At 38.0% G+C, this 19,948-nt stretch overlaps 1 protein-coding gene across 6 annotated transcripts in view; it reads right to left on the bottom strand.

The window, feature by feature from the left end:
• Nucleotides 1-313: 313 nt before the first annotated feature.
• Nucleotides 314-19,948, bottom strand: part of CENPC (centromere protein C) — a 28,330-nt gene continuing 8,695 nt past the window's right edge. For 2 of the 6 annotated variants that reach the window (XM_064652164.1, XM_064652160.1), the window contains 9 exons: nucleotides 19,701-19,739; nucleotides 18,433-18,506; nucleotides 17,417-17,485; nucleotides 16,215-16,319; nucleotides 15,296-15,394; nucleotides 12,589-12,687; nucleotides 12,144-12,298; nucleotides 11,611-11,701; nucleotides 6,251-10,146 (listed from right to left, as the gene is read on the bottom strand). In XM_064652164.1, coding sequence (XP_064508234.1) covers nucleotides 10,073-10,146; nucleotides 11,611-11,701; nucleotides 12,144-12,298; nucleotides 12,589-12,687; nucleotides 15,296-15,394; nucleotides 16,215-16,319; nucleotides 17,417-17,485; nucleotides 18,433-18,506; nucleotides 19,701-19,739 — 805 coding nt within the window. In that variant the 3' untranslated portion in view covers nucleotides 6,251-10,072. Of the gene's footprint in view, nucleotides 550-5,282; nucleotides 5,936-6,250; nucleotides 10,147-11,610; nucleotides 11,702-12,143; nucleotides 12,299-12,588; nucleotides 12,688-15,295; nucleotides 15,395-16,214; nucleotides 16,320-17,416; nucleotides 17,486-18,432; nucleotides 18,507-18,878; nucleotides 19,127-19,700; nucleotides 19,740-19,948 lie in introns of those variants that run through there. The other 4 variants (XM_064652162.1, XM_064652161.1, XM_064652163.1 and 1 more) reach the window with 4 other exon arrangements.

Raw genomic sequence — 19,948 nt, 5'->3', positions numbered from 1 at the left:
AGCAATGGATTTGGTAGTGCTGGGTTAATCGTTGGACTTGACGGTCTTAAAGGTCTTTTCCAATCTTAATGATTCTATGATTCTTTCCAATGGAAACTATTTTACTTTCCAATCCCTTTTGAAAGTTTAAACAACTCCAAAGAAACAGCTGAAAAATTTCAGTTGGTGGCATCTTTGAAGCCACTCAAGATAACTTACATTATCTATAAATATTTACAAGTCAAACTCATACAACTACCTGCATTTTCAAAACCACATGGAAAGCTAGAAAATCAATTCTAAAGTTATTTAAAATCAAAGAGATCAAAACTGATTTGCATTACTTAATATTTATTGATACAAAGGAAAAAATAATTTGCAACAAGCTATGTATTTACTATTTACACAGAAGAAAGATCTTTAAGATCAATGAAACAACCTGCCCCTAAAACTGGAGTGTCAGATGAAAACCTTCAGTATTCTTTAGAATTCCTTTGCATTAGATGATCTTCAATTTGCAGGTAAAGTTATGGGGAAGAGGTATCCAACAATGTATTTCTTGCTTTTGGTCTAAATTATAAAAAGAACAGAAATTCGTTCAAATTAACACGGTTAAAAATAGGCCTATCTGTGCCATAATATTGGGGAAATACCAGGCAGTAAAGTGGAACAACAGCAAATTGTACTCACAGCAGCAAGGACATCAGAGCATTCACCTACTCCGGTGCCAAATCAATAAAAATATTATTATAATTTCAATTATGCTCAAAAGAGCACATTAGCCTAATTTAATTTAACTAACAGTGGTCTCTGACAAATGTGTTCATCTGTGCAAAATTTGAAGCTGTCAAAATCACACCTGGTTGTGGCACTGACACTTGCTCTGCATGTATTTTCTTATGCTATTTCTAATTCAAAAAGCTGTATTCTGTGAAGGACTTAGAGGCCTCAGTATTTAGCATGCATGTGAGTTTCATGTTATTTTTATAGAAATCTTGTGTGTATTTTAATTCATTTAAACTCAGGTTTACACAAATGGTCCCCAATCTCTGGTCCACAGCCCCAAAGGTCACACAAAACTGCTTACAGTAGGGAAAATATCCAAGAATTAAAACTGTTGCTGAGAGAATAACGTCTGATGCAACTCATCACACCAAGTCACAGTTGAGGACTGCTACTCCACATGTAGAATTATATGGGAAAAGCAGCCACTTGATAGCCTGGACTGCACAAGATGCCAAATTTCAAGCTGGTTTAAAGTCCACACAGAATGAAGACTGTTGTTAAGAATTTTAAGTGGAAATAACACTATCAAAATACATTTTTGTAAAATGTTACGTGCAGAAGATTGTTAGCTAATTCACCCAAACTGAGCAGTGGACTTCTCATCAAACCCAGGTATGTGTCTGCCTTAGAGGGACTCCTCAGGGCAAAGACCAGAAAGGGGAAGTCAAAGCTGACAGCTGCAGCACAACTCAGCATGCACCTTTTTCCTTTACTGTGGAGAAATGGATATCAGTGGCCATTCACCAGCATCCAAGCGCTCTGGCACACCCCACACACCCCACACGGATGGCCTGCTGTGCAACATGGAAAAGGCTGCCTTCCAGTTGAGGTGTAAAGCATCAGGGTCTTCCCAACACAAGCATGAACTATACTTCTAGAAGAGCAGCTTCCACAGCATGGGAGTCTCTGACTTCACAGGATGGCTGAGATTGGAGAGAAGCTCTGGAAGGCATTTGGTCCAACACTTTGCTCAAGCAGGACCACCTGTACCCAGTTGCACTGGATACAGGTAAGCTCTCTTTCGCCACATACGAGCTTCTGTCTCCTGATCTCTTCTGTACCTCTTGACCTCTCCACAGCTACCACACCAATGAGGATGCCAAGTGTGTACACAAATACTCTAACATGCTTTAGAAATACACACTCCCACTCATGGCACTGGGTAAGACAGAACAGAGATAAAAGGTTCTGAACTATGTAGACAGAGCAGTTCCACATGGAAGGATATATCAAATGAGTTTGGCAGGTCTCAGCTCCATCTCCAAGAGAACTGTATGAAGCTGATCCTGAGGGGCCACCCAAGCTTTACAGCTCATTCAGTCTAGACTCCCTCTTAGACACCGCAGAAACATCAAAGCCCAGGAAGATTACTTTGTCCTGGCATTTACCAGAATAGTCAAGCAGCAACAGGGTGTGAGAGGGCACTTACATCCACACCCACATCTGCAGCAGTGGGCATGTGCTGCCATGCTAGACCTCTGTGCCAAAACCAGCTGGTGCCAAACTGCATTCCCACTGGCAAAAGGAATGAAGATGTAAGAGCAGGAGAATGCCTGGACTAGCCTGCCAATACAAAATCAGGGTATGGCATGGTGCCTAAGTGATGGCAGAGCCATGGCAAGATTGTGCCAAGGCAAAGGAAGTCACCAGCATGCTGAATTAGTGCTACAAGAGGAGCAAGAAGCACAGTGTTACAAGGCTCTGGGATAAGTCTGGCCACAGGGAGCAGTGCTGGGATGGATTCTTTCAGCACTACAGAGTCAGCCTCAACAGATGGATGAGGTTCAAGGGCAACCACGCAGGCCTGAAGCAGTCTCAGTTCTGTTTCTGCAGCCAGGAAAACAGCAGATGATGACAACAGCAAACACCTTGCCAGTGACATCCTAAAATGACCTTCTTGGGATTAAAACTACACAAAAGCCTTACAAAGAATGGAGGCCAAAGAAAGCTTTGCATCACTTCTCTGAGAGTGAAATTGGGAGCTTTGCCAGGGCCTGTACAAAACTTGTAGGAGAGGCAGCAAAGGAACCTTCAGGTACAAGAACACCTCTGAAATAATTCAAATACCTGGAACTGAGTTAAAAAATTTATTCAATCCCTGCAAGCAGCAAAAAGACAAAAAAGAAACCTTTGGTAAGGGAAATGCATCCAAATAGGGCAAGAAATTAGTTTAGGCAGCAAGACAAAAAATGAAGGAGCAGATTGAAACTTGATACAGCAGCTGAGCTGAAACAGTGGCAGGTGAATGCCTCATTCCACAGCCTGTTCCAAGGAAAAGGAAAAAGAAAAAAGGAGACAAAAATACACCTTGGGCAGATACTTCAAGTACACAACTGCCAACTTTTATAAAAGGATATAGTGCATCACAGTGGCAGCATGTAAACATGGAATTTCATGAAGAAAAGGAAATTACTATCAACATTTTTATTAATATTTGAGGATACAACCCTTCATTGTAATTTCTGAAATAATTCAAGTTCCAGATAAGTGCCCCAAAAAAAAAGGGTGGACATTTAAGCAAATTTTTAGCCCATGCTAAGTCAAATTAATTAAGAGAGGTGTTGTACTACATTAGCATCACAGTTCAATGGAAATGATCAAGGAGGGACACAGGAGGTCTGGGGCATGCACCTCATTTGCAGCCCTCAGCTTCTCACCACAGATTAGCTTTGCAAGCTTAAGCAGTCCTTCAGAAGAGAATCTAAATTATTTTAGTAACAACCATTCTCCTCTTACAGGTCCCTCCTCCTTTTTTCCATCAAAAACTACAAGTATGTCATGCAGCACTGGGTGCAGGACTGTGGTGGGTTGACCCTGGCTGGATGCCAGGTGCCCACCAAAGCTGCTCAGACAGATGGGGGGGAGAAAACATAACAAAAGGCTCCTGGGTTGAGATGAGGACAGGGAGAGATCACTCACTCAATTACAGTCACAGAATACAGGGGAATCTCAAGCTCCAGCGCCGGGAGCACCTCCTCCCTCTCCTTCTGCACTGACCTGGGTGTCTGCAGGGCTGTTTCTCTCACATATTCTCACTCCTCTCTTCTCTGCCCATAATTACTTCTGCACAGTAGCTTTTTTTCCTTCTTAAATGATATCACAGAGGCGCTACCACCCTCTCTGACTGCCTTGGCCAGTGGCAGGTCCACACTGGGGACAGTTGGCATTGTCTCTGTCGGACATGAGGGAAGCTTCTGGCAATTTCTCACAGAAGCCCCCCCAGTAGCACCCCCCCCGCCTCCAAACTACCTGACCATGCAAACTCAATACAAGGGATGTAAGCAACAGAACCATTTCATGACAAAGTAATGATTTCTGTGAACTTCAGTGGAGTGAGCAAACAAACAAAATGAAGGTATTCTAAATTCTGATAGTTAATGTAATTTTTTTGAAAATTATGTTTGAAAAGTTAACCAAGATGTTAACGTGGACTCAGTATGCCACAAAATGAAAAGGCAAATAAAGAAAACATTTGAAGTAAGTTTATCTTTAAAACACAGCGGGGGTTTTTCACTACCTAAAATACTGTTCAAGTATGGGAGTTGTGTTCTAATTTGTTCCTGCAGCGACCTCTCTACTTTACCTCTGAATTACTTTAAGAGTGCACAGTAAAGCTTAGTTGCTCATCAGGCAAATGTCTGCTTCTACTAATAAGAAAAATCAGCCATAATAAAAGGCAGACAGCATTTGCTGGATGCAAAAATTTCTCTGCAATTATCACTTAATTGTCCTTCATGGACCAGTACTGGGAGTCTCATACTTTCCCCTTAAGGTTGCTTCCTTCTTCAGCACTTTTCTTAACTGTCTACTTAATTAGTCTTCCTTCCTGGGCTTAATTGTAAATTTGTTTTGATTAATTAGCCTCTGAGCTGACTTGGCACTAACTGAAATATAGGAGAACTACTCAGTTTCTTCAGAGTATAGGCTACTGTATCCTAGGGGAGCTCCCTCTTTGTCAGCAATAAAATTCCAAGTTCAGATTTTGTTTGAAAAAGACTTTTTCATAATTAACTTTCATTTCTTGGAATTACTCCCACTGTACTACAACACAAAAATGTTGCTAATGTAAAGAAAGGATAAACTTCAGTAAGTTCAGGCCTCTTTTTCAGTGGATTATACATCATGTTCATTAGCTGAATGCTGTCATTTTAGAGAAGATGACATAATGATTTTAAACCACACTAATCATATCACTATTGGAATCCCAAACCGAGAGCGTAGGTTACCAGTACAGACAGCTGTGTCCTCATGGCACCAACACCAGAAACCATTACCCATACCCATCTCTTTCCAAAGTTATTGAGTTTCATTGAAAACCCTTTGCATAACGTAGTCTGCAAGACCTTTGGACACTAATACAGCTCTTCATTATGTTTACACCTCTGATATCACTCCTTTCCTCTCCCTCTGTATGGCATGTTGATTCCAATAGATACCCACACAGTGTTATCATGCATCTGCCATCTTGATCAATTCTCATTTCAGTTACTGTTACTGAAAACTCAGGAAAAGGCAACTTTAAACACCAGGACAATGAAAAATTTAATAAGATAAATGAAATAATGTGTGTTAACAGCTATTGCACCCACTTAGCAAACTTCCTGAATACTAGTCAAGAGTACTGGAACTCTTCAGTTTTCAAATTTAAAAGTCCTTAGCTATCAAGGTGCAAAGAGAAGTTAAAAGTCTTATTCTGGACATTAATATTTTTTCCTGTGAATACTTTCAGATTTGTATCTCAACTGAACAGTCAGACTGACAAAGTAAACACTTTGCTTCTTCCAGCTCCTTGTTTCAATCATTGTTCCTTTTGTGCTCCGTACAAGAGACGACTGCAGAAGAAGTGCAAAGTACATGTGGTTTTACAACCTTTGTGTGCACCTTGGGCACAGAAGTTTAACTGAAGCAGATCAGAACAGGAGCTTTGTGGGTGGGCTTAAGGACACAGGGCAGCTCTGGAGGTACATCTTTTCATGTATTCCTTCCCTAAGAATCTGCAGCTGACTGTTTTGACTGATGATCAACCACTGCTTTCATTGTAGAATTGACCCATAGGAATCACTTTGGTTATCAAATCCTAAATGAAGCTTGTCCATGCAATCTGAGAAAAGTTTCGCTTTGAGATCTCTTCTGACTGCATTTATGAACATCCATGAAGTGACACGATATTCTGTAAAGGAAATGTACCAGCTTGGAAAGATTAAGATATTCAATTACAACAGCTGTCAATACCATTAAAGAGGCATGGTCCATGCTTTTCAGTTAGATGTATTATCTGCGATCAATCACCACTTAAAGTAAATCCTGTATTACAAAAGACATCATGCAGAGTCTATACATCAGTAAAAATGTAAGAAATATTCCTTTGTGCTGAAATGCCTTTTCAGCTGTTATGAAATGAGGAAATAGCTCTTTAGGTTTATTGTATTCTCCAAATGTTAATTTAAATTTAGCTGTGCGCTTGAAAAACAGAAGAAGCTGTATATGTGCCTCAACAGTTTGTTTTATTGGTCCTGTTTATTTTTTTCTGTAATTACTCAGCTCACAATCTCCTATTTTATGTTTACAGAGTTGTACAAATATGGATGTGCATACATATCTGACAGTTCTGCAATCACTCTTCTGCTGCTTTAAGATGCAAAAGGTTTGTTTAGTAAAACAGGAACAGCTTTCTAACCAAACGGAACTACAAAAAGATAGATCTGCAAAAGAACCTACTAACCTGTAATTTTTTCAAAGGGAGCCAAAGCCTTCAAAACTCTGATGTTTTATTGTGGTGAGACTTCTCAGTTAAGCATCTTAAAACAAGTCTCTGGATGTTACCACAGCACCTACTACAGAACACATGTACCTACTAACATGAAGCTGAAATATGTGACTTGTCTTTTGTTTCCAGTGCTCTCAATTACTGTTGACAGAAAGCAATGAATTAATATACTAAAACAGGGATATCCTCCAGGATATCACTATGTATCCTCCAGGAAGAGTATGTATATCTCACAGTCAGCAGAAAAGGCCATGTCTCTTACACAACAATGCTCCCAACTTCATTCCACCGCAGGTAACACTGGCTAACCAATGTCAGCCTAGCTCAACAAAAACTTGGCTAAACCACAGTAGCCAGTGGAAGTGAGATTACTCAGCAGAGTAGAAAATATGCATGTAAAAAGAATCACACATAAGCAGGAAGAAGAATGCAAACTTCTCACATTTTGGAAAAGGCTTTTTTATTTGCACTATCCAATTTGGCCTGATGTACACAAAAATGGAGCCAAAACAAGACCAGGCAGAGGTGAAACATCAGCTGCTGCTTCTGACTAGCAACTGATTACTGACTGACACGCTGCAGAGCCCAGCAGCCATAGAAGTCCTGGAACTCTGAAGATCCTCTTGCAACTCCCCACGCTATATTCAGGCTAATGACACAGAAGTAAATTTCATACAAGTGTCCAGTTGAAGAAAAAAAATTAAAATGTAATCCAGGCCAACAGCAAACAACCTAGCTCAACTCAACAACTCCTGCAGTGCATTAATGATTTAAAAAACAATTTTGAGAAAGTGGCTGCAACTAGTACAACATCCATGCTAACAGAATGAACCTAGCAACATTTAGTACCAAGTCCTACTGTTAATGGCAACTGATTTACACCTCCTTGCAACAGAATTCAACTGAATTTATCTCCACCTGTAACACACTTCTTCCTCCCTTTCAAAAACGAGACCCTGATGGAACACAGAGGCCAGCAAAGGACAAACAACTGTGCTTGAAGCCCCATCTACTGACAAACAGCAGAAGTGTTGCTAAGATACAGTGATATTCCAGAGAACATCCCTTGGCACAATTGGTATTGCTTCTTAAAAAAGAAGTAAAACACAAACATTTTGAGATGTGATCCAACTACAAAATGTTCTCTTCGAATCACACAGGACATCTCTCCCAAGAAAGCAACAAATCCATACAGACTAAAAAGCGATATACTTTACCAAATCCACCCTATTCTGTTGACACTCCTAGACTTAGAATTAGGAAAACACAAACAGGCATGCTGACCTCAAACCTGCATTTGAACACCCGCACTTTCCAGCCTGTGTCAGGAAAAGGTCTGCACGTTACTTCTGCCTAAGGAAGCATCCTGAATGACATATTTCTCACCACTTACTCTCGACCCAAAAGAAAATCAACTCAAAACCTTGCTGCAGAGTGCCTGTACAGTGCAGTGGGGGAAGACACATCACTGCCTGATATGAGAAGGGTAACGTATCACTTCTCATTTGAGTCCACAAAATGAAAACACATCACTGGCAAGCAACAGTCTGCTGAGTTCTGTCACATCATCCATGCTTTCCTTTAGGGCCATGAGCTCCCTAGTCCATACACGTGCACTAACCCTTAACAAAGTATCCATCCTTCTGCTACTCAATCTGCAGACAGGTAACACTGAAGAAAACTCACAGAGGATTTTAATTCTAAATTCCCTGGCCTTTAACACAACTGCAAAGTTTTCTTGTTCTGACTTTCAGCTGGAACCGATGAGCTGCTGGGATCAGAGACCATCGCATCCATGGCCGGACTACGGGGACACGTGCTTGGGTTAGAAGCAGAGACTTGAGTTTAATGCTGGCCCTCTACTCGTTTTCCAAGCGGTAAAGTTCCAGACCTCTGCAGGCCTGAGGAGTTGAAAGATTTAAAAAATAAGTATTTTAGTGGGTGAGATTCCTTAAAGCAGCGGAGACAGCATATGTGCCCGTCTGGTAGCTGGTATGGCTCCAACACAGAAAGGACAGTATTTGAATCTTTCTGATCTTGAAGAGACCATTTCAAGTGCAAAATTCAGAAAAGCTGTCAACATTAAACTCATATTTAGTAACTAAATGACTTTTTTTTTTTATTTTAACTCAAACTGCTTACAAAAGTTGAAGCTGAGAAAAAAGTTCCTTCTGTGTAGTCTGAACTCTGATACAAATAGTTCATATCAAGACAGAGGTAGAACTAAATGGCAAAAGGCATGTTCCTATTTCATTTTCCAGTTACATGTGACCCAGCCATGAATGCAAAGATGTCACATAACCCCTACCAAGTATTTCCACTGTCAGTATGCACTAGCTATAGGAACTACTACTTGAAAGAGAATGACAAAAAGTATTATCTCAGACTCCCCAGTCTAAAGGATCTTTCACAGAAGCATGGCAGTCTTGGTGTCCAAGCCCTTTCACAGACACACAAAGTTAGCTGGCAGCTGAAAGCCAATTCATTTTTCCTACTTTAATGTATACTCTAGATTTAGCATAAAGATCATGGCCAAAATCGTTTATGAGGTCAATACTCAATCCTCAAATCCTTAAAAGTTCTCTATTCCAATTCAATTTTCCTTATCTCCTTCTCTTTGAGGATAGCAGTGACCAGAGAGAGAAAGCACCCCATCAGAATAGCTGTAGTTTATCTTCAGTCAGAAGGAACCTTGAAGAGCTTGGGAGACAAATGCTATGTATACCATCTGCTGTCTAGACTTGGCTTCTGGAGTATACAGTATAATTACAGCTTCCCCAAAGGTCCTTATTACTACCCCGAACACAGCAAGGAAATCAAAAGGAGCTATTAAAGTAATACATTTGGCAATGACCTATCACTGTTACACAAAATAAAGCTATCAACAATGTTCAGAGCTAATCAGGCCACAGCTTCCACACAAAAGACACAACTGATAAGCTCCTACTTAAAAGTTCCTGCTTTACTATTGGAACCGGAGGCACTAATCATACAGCTGCCAGACAAGGAACAAATGCCTGTCATTAGCATATTTAGAAGGCGGCTGGACCCCAGCACACAAACATTTCAGCAGCCCATCTCCCAGACAACAATTACTGGAATGCAAACAGCAGGTTCATAATTTAAATAGAGATTATTCTAAGCAGTTTGTACCAGGCAGTTAAGACTATCTATCAGATGTTAGCTGAAGATGTCAACATTTTTTCAAGTGTTAAGCATCTTTAGGGAGATTAAGCATAATGATACAATTTGGAACAATAAATATACCCACACATTTTATACTTGTATCTTTCTGTCACTGGATGGCACAAGAACAGTAATTAATGCAAAGTGAGGCCCTTCAGTACCTCATTTTAGTTTGAAAGCAAACTACTGAGGTACTTTTGGTTTTGTTCCCAACTCTTATGTTGACTTCACCTGCTCTGTTTTAATCTGTAATGTTAAGGTGGGCACACTCAAACATTTTTTGTATGTAAAAAGAACTCCAGAACATACAAAAGCTTGACAAGTGTTTCAGCAAACTTCTCTGCAGAAGGTTCTTCACCTGACTTTGAGTTGCGTGAAGAGAAGAATACTTTCTTCGTTCAGAAGATTACGTATGTTATATCCATTTCCTACAAATAAAAAGAGTAAGTTTTCTTTAGGATCCACTAGTAATTTTTCAAGTTCTGTCCTATCTTCAGCCAAGTGTATTTTTATTTCATATATTTTAGCAGAAGAAAAATTAGCTCTTGATCTAGGATACCTCTCTTACAGACAGGTCATTGCATTTCAAAAAAGGACAAGGAATACAGCTAGTGTCACCTATTTTAACCTGTGGTAAGAATAAAGTGCATCTTTGCTTAGAAAATTTTTACTGAAAAGAATGTAACAGGCCTGAGCTCTCAGCTCTCAAAACCCACAATAAAACTTTAAGGTGACTGACTTTAATTTATTCCTGCAGAAACGATCAATAAAATCTGCATAATAAACTATCAATAAAATGAAAACTTACCTGCAGATCTTCACTTGAGATTTGCTCATTAACATGACCACAAAACAGAATCATCTAATAGGCTTTGTGAATGAGCAACATCCTAACATTCATATAGAGCCACACAATGACTTACAGAGATCACCTGCCACAAACATTGCATTGCCCATCCAGCCATACTAAGACCAGCCAGGAAGAAGCAGGGAGGAATGGGAGATGAACTATATATCCTTATGGTCCTATGAAACTTCCAGCATTTTATATAATCCAATATCCCAAAAAGCAAAAAATTGCCTCTGCAGACGCCCTAAACTTTTAAGAATAAACACCAAAAAAAAAAAGCTTTAAAGCATCAAGCATTAATTGAACAATGATTGCTCAACCAGGACATCGTGCTGAAAAGTTAACAGAGAAAAAGGGCTAACTTGTCATTTTCTAAAACAGCCTCTTCAGAAGAAAGCTATACAAAAGCTTTCTACAGCTTCATGAACAGCTCGCTTTACAAGTACTACAAAATCTTCTGATTAGTATCTTAAACCACTGATGGACAGCTTCCCATATGGAATTCATGATACTTTTACATTAGAAGGACAAAAATCAGGTCTTTAAATGCTCAACAACTCATACAAAGTTACAACCCATTCAACAAGACATTCTGCACCTTCCATATATCAAGCACAAAGCACAAAATATGGAGAACTGACCCAAATGGATTTTCATAATTTTACATAGAAGAAAACAGCAAGCAGATGATGATCAAAACAATTATATTAGCTACCACTATATTAAGCTGTCTGTGATGTTTCCCCAACATTATAGCTAGTGACAGAACCAGAATACCAAGAGAAATTTACTCTTAGAACTTGGTAGTGTCATCAAAACTCTGAGGCCAACTCACACGAACAAGCAGTATGTGAGTCACTGCATTCAACAATTAGACTATCAACCCATGTCCAGTGTTGTGTCACGTTCCATCTCCATAACCCTATACCTTCCCACTCTCTATTCCATCTCTCTTTCAGTCATTAAGTTTGGTTTTGATTCCTATCATGCTAATTCAGTCTCAACCACCTCCAACAAATTGGTTTTAGACACATGTACTCACCTGGAGGAACATAGAAGGAGTCTCCTGTAGTCAGATAATATGATGTCTTATGTAATGTAACAATAATTTTGCCGCGGATAATATGGAAAGCCTTAATGAAAGCCAAAGGATTCTAAGATTAGCAATGCTTCCTTTGCAAACATTTAAGAAAGTTATCCCAGAAAACATTTGCACACATGTTGTAACAAAGATAAAAACCAAAATAAGCTGGCAGAACTGCAATCCCTTTTTCCCCCACACTGCTGAAAAATAAGATGCACAACTCAAAAGGGGGATGGGGTCATCTTATTTATCTGATACTTCTGTCTTGCCTGCAAGATCTAGACAGTAAGTGCACATAGACATAAAGATATACTATGACACAGAGGGTAATGTGCATGCAAAGTACCTCTGGCAAACGATTCATTAACGTTTATGCGCATTAAGGGAGGGAACACCCCTGAAAAACCCGTCAGCTTCATATGTTACTTCCAACCAAACTAAGATCTGTTTACACAGTCAGTTTTATAAAAATAAGAAAAAAGCACACTTACTATTGTATCCATGTGGACAAACTGGTGTCCCTTTTCCTGAAGTGGTTTCAAAATCAATTTACCAGTTGCAAAAACAGATGTATTCAGATTTTTGTATATTTCTACCGCTTCGTCTTTGAAGGAGCAAGCGTGACTGCTTTCAGTGTTAACACATTCTACAAAAAAGTCCAGGAGATTAGCATTAATGCTATCAAATAATTAGTCTTGTTATTTGCTCAACGCATTACATATTGTTTCAGTGCAACACCTTCAAAAGCTATATTCAATATTTAGCTGAAAAATCAAGACACTTTTTGTTTTCCTCAGAACTTTCTCCAGAAGAGCAATGAATATTTCAATAGTTTACCTTTTTATGCCCAATGTGGCATGAACAATTTTTTTTCTTATCAGTCTAAACACAGCTTATATAATTCACAAAGTCCCTTGGCCACATCCTTCAACTCACCTAGAAGTACCTCCTCATTTGTTTCTGGGTCCAGTACAATGGTTGGCTTAGAAGTATCAGCTAGGTTGTGATCCAAACTTGCAGGTATCTCTCTTCTATCTGAGGAAACAAAGAAACCAAAACAAAATCAGAGAAATTATCACTATGCATTTTAAAAACTTATTTAACTACAACTTTTCCACAATTCTAATGTCACATGTTAAGTACTTAAACTTGTTTTAATAAGTGAACTAAACAGACTGAATACACTTCATTTAAATAAAAGGAAACCATCCGTAACAATTCCTTGAAAATGTAATTTTCATTGAAATCATTTCTGTGTGTAATAGATGAAGGCTCTCTTAAATCCTAAGAAATTTCCCAGGGGAATGCCAACTATTTATCCTGTGCTATTAACAACAGTATTTATTCAGAAGTATCTGTATTTTCAGAGAAGTGCTTTTCTAGCAACAGATGCTGAGAGGATATAAAATACAGGATGAAGACTAAGTTTTTTTGCTTTTACCTATTGCTGATAAAGGAGATTTAAGAGATAAAGCATTCTAAAGACTAAGCGCATGTCCAATTTTCCTTTTCTCAAGAAATACCATTACAGGAATCTCACTGTATGTTGTAAATCTGAGAACTATTTCTATAATAAAAAGGATATAATAAAAAGGATTTTTCCAGAGCAGGAAATATCCTAAGAATCAATGACAACTCTACGCTTTTCAAACAGAAAATAGATGCTAGAAAATGTTCACAACAGAATATCCCAAAGCTCTCTTGCAGAATTCTCACAAGCAGACAATTTTAGCTCTACAGCGCACAGGAAATTTCTTTAAATGCAACCAGAAGCAGCATGTTAAAGGCAAGCTGTTGCACTTTGTAGGCACTCATGGCTGCTTAAATACCCTTACACCAAGACAGTCAGAGGTAGGAAGAAAGTTGCTGTGTTTGAACGGCTCTGTTCCAACATAACCATCTCTGTAAAAAGAGAAGCAGCATCAGGTGTAACTCTATAGCTATAACAACAGAATTTTTATTGTATCAATAAGATTTGAGAATTCGTGCTAGAAATTTTACTCAGCTGACAGTCCCTATATGCATCACTAAAACTGAAGGATGTGAGCAAAGGATCTCTGAGGATGGATGTCTGTTAGAGAGGAAATCGATCACTTCTGGAAGACAGTTCAAATGCACCCAAAGCAACCAATAGCTCTTGTAAGATACAACATAAACAGTCACTACCAGCTCAGGTTCACATGCGTTGCAAATTATTTATATTACAACGTAAACTGTACTTGATTGATCTAGACCAGGATTCTGTCTCCCATCAGTGGTCAAAAGCAGGTACTCCTTCCATCCCCAAAAATGCCATAACAGAGCAATGGCACTTCCATGGAATACTTCCCACCTCTAACCTGGAGCTCATGCATATTTAGACAGTTAAGTCTCCTGTTAATGTATCTAGATCTCGTCTTGAATCTACACAAATATTTTTGTCCACAATATTATGGGGCAAGAAGCACATAGTGAGAATGGCCACCTTATTCTGCTAAAGAACTCAGCTCTCCATATCTTCCTGCCACACCTTCTAGTTCTTGTGTTTAAAAACAAACATATAAAAAAAAAGCCAATAAAACAATTTATTCCTATTTCCCTTCTCCACACCACTTGTGATTTTATAGGTCTTTCTCAGGCCGCCACAGAACTCCCCTGAGGGCTGAGGAGTCTTCACTATGTAGTTGCTTCTGCACAGAAGTCGTTTCATGTTTTTGATGAGCTTTCCCTGAACCTTCTCTAGTCCTACCACTTTCTTCTTGAGTTAAGGGATAAAATTCACATGAAACACTCTAGAAAATCAGATATTTTTACCAACAGTGAGCATTTTCTTCCTTATTTCTCTGATTATTATTTCAGCCCTGATTTGTTTTAGAACTGTGTTAGAATCATATGGCATTATCCATTCTTGTTAGTATTTGTTTTATTAGTTCTATAACTTCACAGAGAAATGTTTCAGTTTCAAACAACAGTTCTAGACAGTCCCCACAAAGAAAGGCTCTTCAACATTGAAACATCTTCCAGACTGCACAGCAAAAATAATTTGGCATTTGAATTTTGACTCTCTTTTCTGAACACTACCTAAATATTTATTATCTTCTGGCCACAGAGGCTCTAGCTAAGCTTCCTGTTCCTGTTTGTTTAAACACAGATTTATTGCCCACTTTGAACCATTTTATGCACTGTTCTTAAAGCTCCCTCTTCACCTACCATGTTGTGGTTTTGTATTTAACCTACAAAAGCTTGAGACTCTACTAACACCATATACTGCTTTTTTAGATGTGATATTACAGGTATCAGTAAAACAACCACAAGTTTTTATACCTTAACTGTGCACATTACCATCATGATCTGAACACAAACAGAAGTATAGTTTATTTTTTTTCTACCCCTGCTTTAAAGGCACAACAACACTTCTGGGTATGTTCTGTATTTCTTCCTTTCTTCTGAAAAGTTAACATTTTTATAACAAGAATATACAGCATTGCTACAGATAAAGTAAGAACAGGTTTTTCCACATCACGTTAATAGATTTTGTTATAAAATTATTTTCATCCACAGAGAGAATCAAGTGTTACAGGAGGAATATCTTACAGCAATAGAGTATTTGATTACAGATAACTTTGTTTTTAAGTATCAAAAGGGAAAAAGTCTGTGTTCATACTTGTTTTGTTGGCTTTCTGCTTGTGACGATCCTTCCTCTGTGTATTCTTACTGCGAGATTCTGTTTCTGGATGCACTAATCCACTAATCACAAGCCCTCCTGAAACAAAAGGAAGTTAAAGTTCGCTAACTCACAGTAACCTTAAAAACTTACACAACCAGCAAGCATTTTAACCGAGAATATACTTCCTTGATGCTGAAATTTTCAGATAGCTTTAGAAAGCCAGAACAAACCAAAAAGCTTTTCATTGTTAAGTATTTTGGAGTGCAAGTATTTTGGAGTGCAACTTGAGATATTTTGAAAATAATATTTATCAAATTTCAGTCACAGAACATTTCAGAAAGCCATGATATAAAAGCAATTTTTTAAGAAAAAATATCAATTTTAGGAACACAAAGAAATACTATTCTCAAGCAAATTAATTAATTAAGAAAAGATGAAATATTAGGCTGCATTGGTCAGAAAAAAATCCAAGAGAACAAGATATATTTGTTCACTTAGGGAATTTAACACTGAGACTGGATAAAATATTATAGTATCTGCTCTGGAAAACAATCCTCACAACAAAGAGAAATGCTCCAATGAATGATCCAGCAGATTGTCTCTTTTTCCAGTATCATACACAATCTCTGATGTAATAAACCTACTAGTATAGAGAAACTGTTCTGCTCTTCTTTAAACAGTGAAGGCAAAGTAACTTAACATACTCTCCTGATGCTATTTTCAGCTGACAAGGGAATATCAGGAATGAAAAGGACTACACAGAAAGGTGACTAAATAGCTAGTGATCATAAATAATCTTTAAAAAAAAAATACCCAAAAGTAAGCCTCTCAAAGTCCTCATGGTACAAGATCAACCCACAGATTTTTCTTTACTGCCCCATGAGAAGGAAGCAAATAGGTATTTTGGAACTAATACCTGAAGAGTTCATAGTATAGTTTATGCGCTCGCCTTTCCAATATTCCAGAGGTCTCAGCCGTATCCTTTTCGTTCGACGAACGTTAGGTGTGTTGGAAGGCATTACTAATTTGAAGGATGACAAAATTTACATTAAACATGAAAGGAAAATTCAGAGATGGAAAATATTAAGTATCCTTTCCTGTTTTGCTGTATCACAAGGGGGGGTCAGCACTTCCCAGCTGATATTTATATCACATTGCTATCGTGACAGGAAAATGGGATCCAAATATTGACAAAAGCCCTCTTTTGCATACATCACTATTTCACTCTCCTTTTTCTTAAACAATCACCACACTGACTTTATATACTTAGTTCTATGTATCTTAATGAATCACTGAGACATGGACCTTAGGAGCTCAAGGACAAGGACAGAAAACATGCTACAACTGTGAAGACAAAGCTCTCGACAAAGACTAAGGACTCAGCCTAAATCTGAGGGATTTCATTAGCAACAGTGAAAAGGCACTGCCTTAGTTATGGCAAGGGGAGAGTAAGAGACTGCATATGCAGCTCCTCCTCTTCCAGATTCGCAAGTCCCATTTCTGAGGTCCAGAAGAATGGCACTTCTGCCAACAGAAACTCCAAGTATTTCCAAGATTTCTCAGATATTTATCTTCAGATGTACTTATTACATAGTCTCAACTTTCAAGTTGTCTAAGCTGCCATATATGAATACAGTAAGATATATTTTAGTATTTGTAAGGAAGAATAAAAGCCCTTTAAGAGCTAAGAGCAAATTAGTCAAGATATTTAAATGTTAAAAATGGTAAATATAAAAAACTTGATGAAATAGTTTTTGAAGGTAGACAACTAAAATGTTGTGCATAAAATAATAATGAAGGCCATAAAAAAACCCCAATATAAAACAGACAAGCACGGGACTGCAATCGACTGCACACGCATTGTTCCATCCTATCCAGACTCAGACCACCACAGAAGGCAGGTTATTTGCACCGTCAGTTATACTGCGTAAAACTAATACAAACTCTTACTGTTCTCACTGAACTGTGGGGTTGTCTTGACTCAGTTGTTTAGGAATACATTCAGTGCAGGTAGCTCAGTGTGCAGCTGCATGCCAGTCTCCTTCAGCAAACTTTACATCAAGTTGGAAATACATTTGTATTTACACACTTACATTGTGATATTTTAAATAATCTTACCTATTTTATGCCTTGCTATGTTGTCTGACAATGGATCTCTCACTTTGTAATTCAAGTCATCAAAAGTCTCTGTAAACACATTCAAAAAACCACCACCATAGGCATTTACTATTCCTGACTTTTATTCAATATACCCACTAAAAGCAACCAAGGGTAATACAAGTCCCAATGATAGTGTTCCCTCTTAACACATTTTGCTATAAACATGTATGAAACCCAATGTAGATAAGCAGTATATGCAATCAGTAAGCTTGAAAATTACATGAAAACTATATATTCAAGTAAATATTCCTCAGACCTATCCCTCTTGATAAAACACACATTGGAAAATTATGACAAAGTGCAAGGTCAATCAGCTTTATATCACTCAAACCTAGCTTTAGAACAAACTTCTTACAAGAACACACACAAAATTAAGTCTCTGAAGAAAGCACTGCATGAACTAATAACATTCGCATATTCACTTTTGGCTCTAAAACACTAACAAAATGATTTTTTTATCTCCAAGGCTCATGTTCATTATGACAACATGTACAACTCATGTTGTGAAACTTAAAATCCAGACCTAACAAACAAAACTTTAAAAAAAAACCAGACACCACAAACCAAACCAACCAAACAAAACACCCCAAACCAAAATATTCTTGGGTGAACAGGCCATCGGGCTGTACACTTTGGTCCAGGGTGACCTGAAGTGATTGCATTTAGTACCATCACACGGCAACACATCAGACTGGTAAAAACAGAGCCTGAAAAATGTGTTCAAAATATTTTGGAGCAATAACTTTATCCCGGTTTGGCTTGATGCCAAACCCTGGAGGGCTTGTTCTTCCAAAGCTAACACAACACAAAGCTGGCATAGTGTACCACCTACTTGGACAGAAATGTAACCACAGCCAATAAAATCCACATTTGTTCTGATCAAGCTGAATACAACAGAAATTACTGAACCATCAGTTACAGTTTATAAGAAGCTTATACATCAAATGCAAGAAAATATCAACTTTAAACATTACCTGATGATGTATCATACTGTTCACAAGACTTAGTGCTGGAATCAAGTTTATCACGATGTTCTAGAACAGGCCCACTGCAAAAGAATAAAAAATAAACCTGCTTAAAGATGTTAAATGTCAAAGGAACGTTACAGTACTACCATATATATAAAATTTAAGTTTTTTTCAGATCATGTGGTCTGGGTTTTTTTTTCTTTTAAACATCTGTCTACAGTGATTAGACACTAAAGCAAATGACTGCTAGTTAGAAATCATAGGTCTGAAATTCATCAACTGCTCCTCTACTCAGTCACCAGGCAGAAAAATTAGTGTTCACACCTCCTCTCTAAACAGGTTTCTTAAACTTCTTTTTTTCTCCCTTCCAGAATAAAGATACTTTCTTCTGTAGCATTACCTTTCAAACAATTTTCCATATACCGTGATTATGGAACTGCTTTAAAGAAATGTTTTGCATACTATAAGGAATGGACAGTAAAATAGTTTGTCTTTGTAATGAGTATTCTGTCATGAAATCTCTCCCATAATATGACAATTTATATGTGTGACTCCACCAGAGATTCTTTAGCAACCAAATCACTTCTAACAGGACCTCTCTTACAGCCTTAGCATCAGTACCCTTCACCTTCCTTCTTCCTCCATCTGTGGCTGTGCTTCACTGCTTTTACTGTGCCAGTGAAGTTCACCTGTTATCCACCTAAACTCCAAAAGATGCATTTAAATTATCTAAATTAGCAAACCTACACTACAGTAGTCTCCCTTATAATTAAAAACCCCAAATTTTTCTGCAGAATGACTGCTTAAGAATTCAATAAATTCACAGACTGCCACTCCTGTTTGCTTTGTCATTAAGTTCCCATCCCATGAAGGGGAAGATACATGCCTATCTACATGCAAAAAGTTTGGATCATAGATACAGCTCTACACCCCACTTAATGGCAACTTTATTAGTACAGCTGCTATTAGTTCCAGGAGCACTGGTATTTCTGTTCCAAAATCACACACTAATGTGGGAGCAAACCTCAAAGGAAAAAAATCCCCTAAGGCAAGAAACCTACTATGACCCCTTATTTATGACAGGAAGAAAAATTTTACAAGTTTATTAACTGTATTAATGCAGTATTTAAAATGCTCAAGCGTGAATTACAATTCTTTTCCACTAGGTGCTTCACTAGGAGAGCACAGAATGGGGTAGTACTACCAAACTCTTCTGTCTCAGTGGGGCAGAAGTGAGATTAAATTCAAGGTTTTCAGACAACTCAAGAAATTACCTTTCATAGTTCACAGCCTTCTCAGCCACAAAGGAATATCTAGAAGAGAAAAAATTATTCTTAGTACATTTTAGTGTTGAGTCAATTTTACTTAATGAAAGGAACCTGTAGGTCAATAATTTTATATCCTGAACAAAACCATAAAAAAGACATTAAAAAAAATTAAAAAACAATGCAAAGAACAACTATTAAAAACTGGTTTTAGACTCCTTAAACTTCTGTCTTTAGATTGCCTATGACTAGAAAGT

Source organism: Pseudopipra pipra, chromosome 4 (genome assembly GCF_036250125.1).
Source record: "Pseudopipra pipra isolate bDixPip1 chromosome 4, bDixPip1.hap1, whole genome shotgun sequence".
NCBI lineage: Eukaryota > Metazoa > Chordata > Aves > Passeriformes > Pipridae > Pseudopipra > Pseudopipra pipra.
The sequence above is the reverse complement of the archived record's forward strand: the minus strand, read 5'-3'. Positions and strand labels throughout refer to the sequence as shown.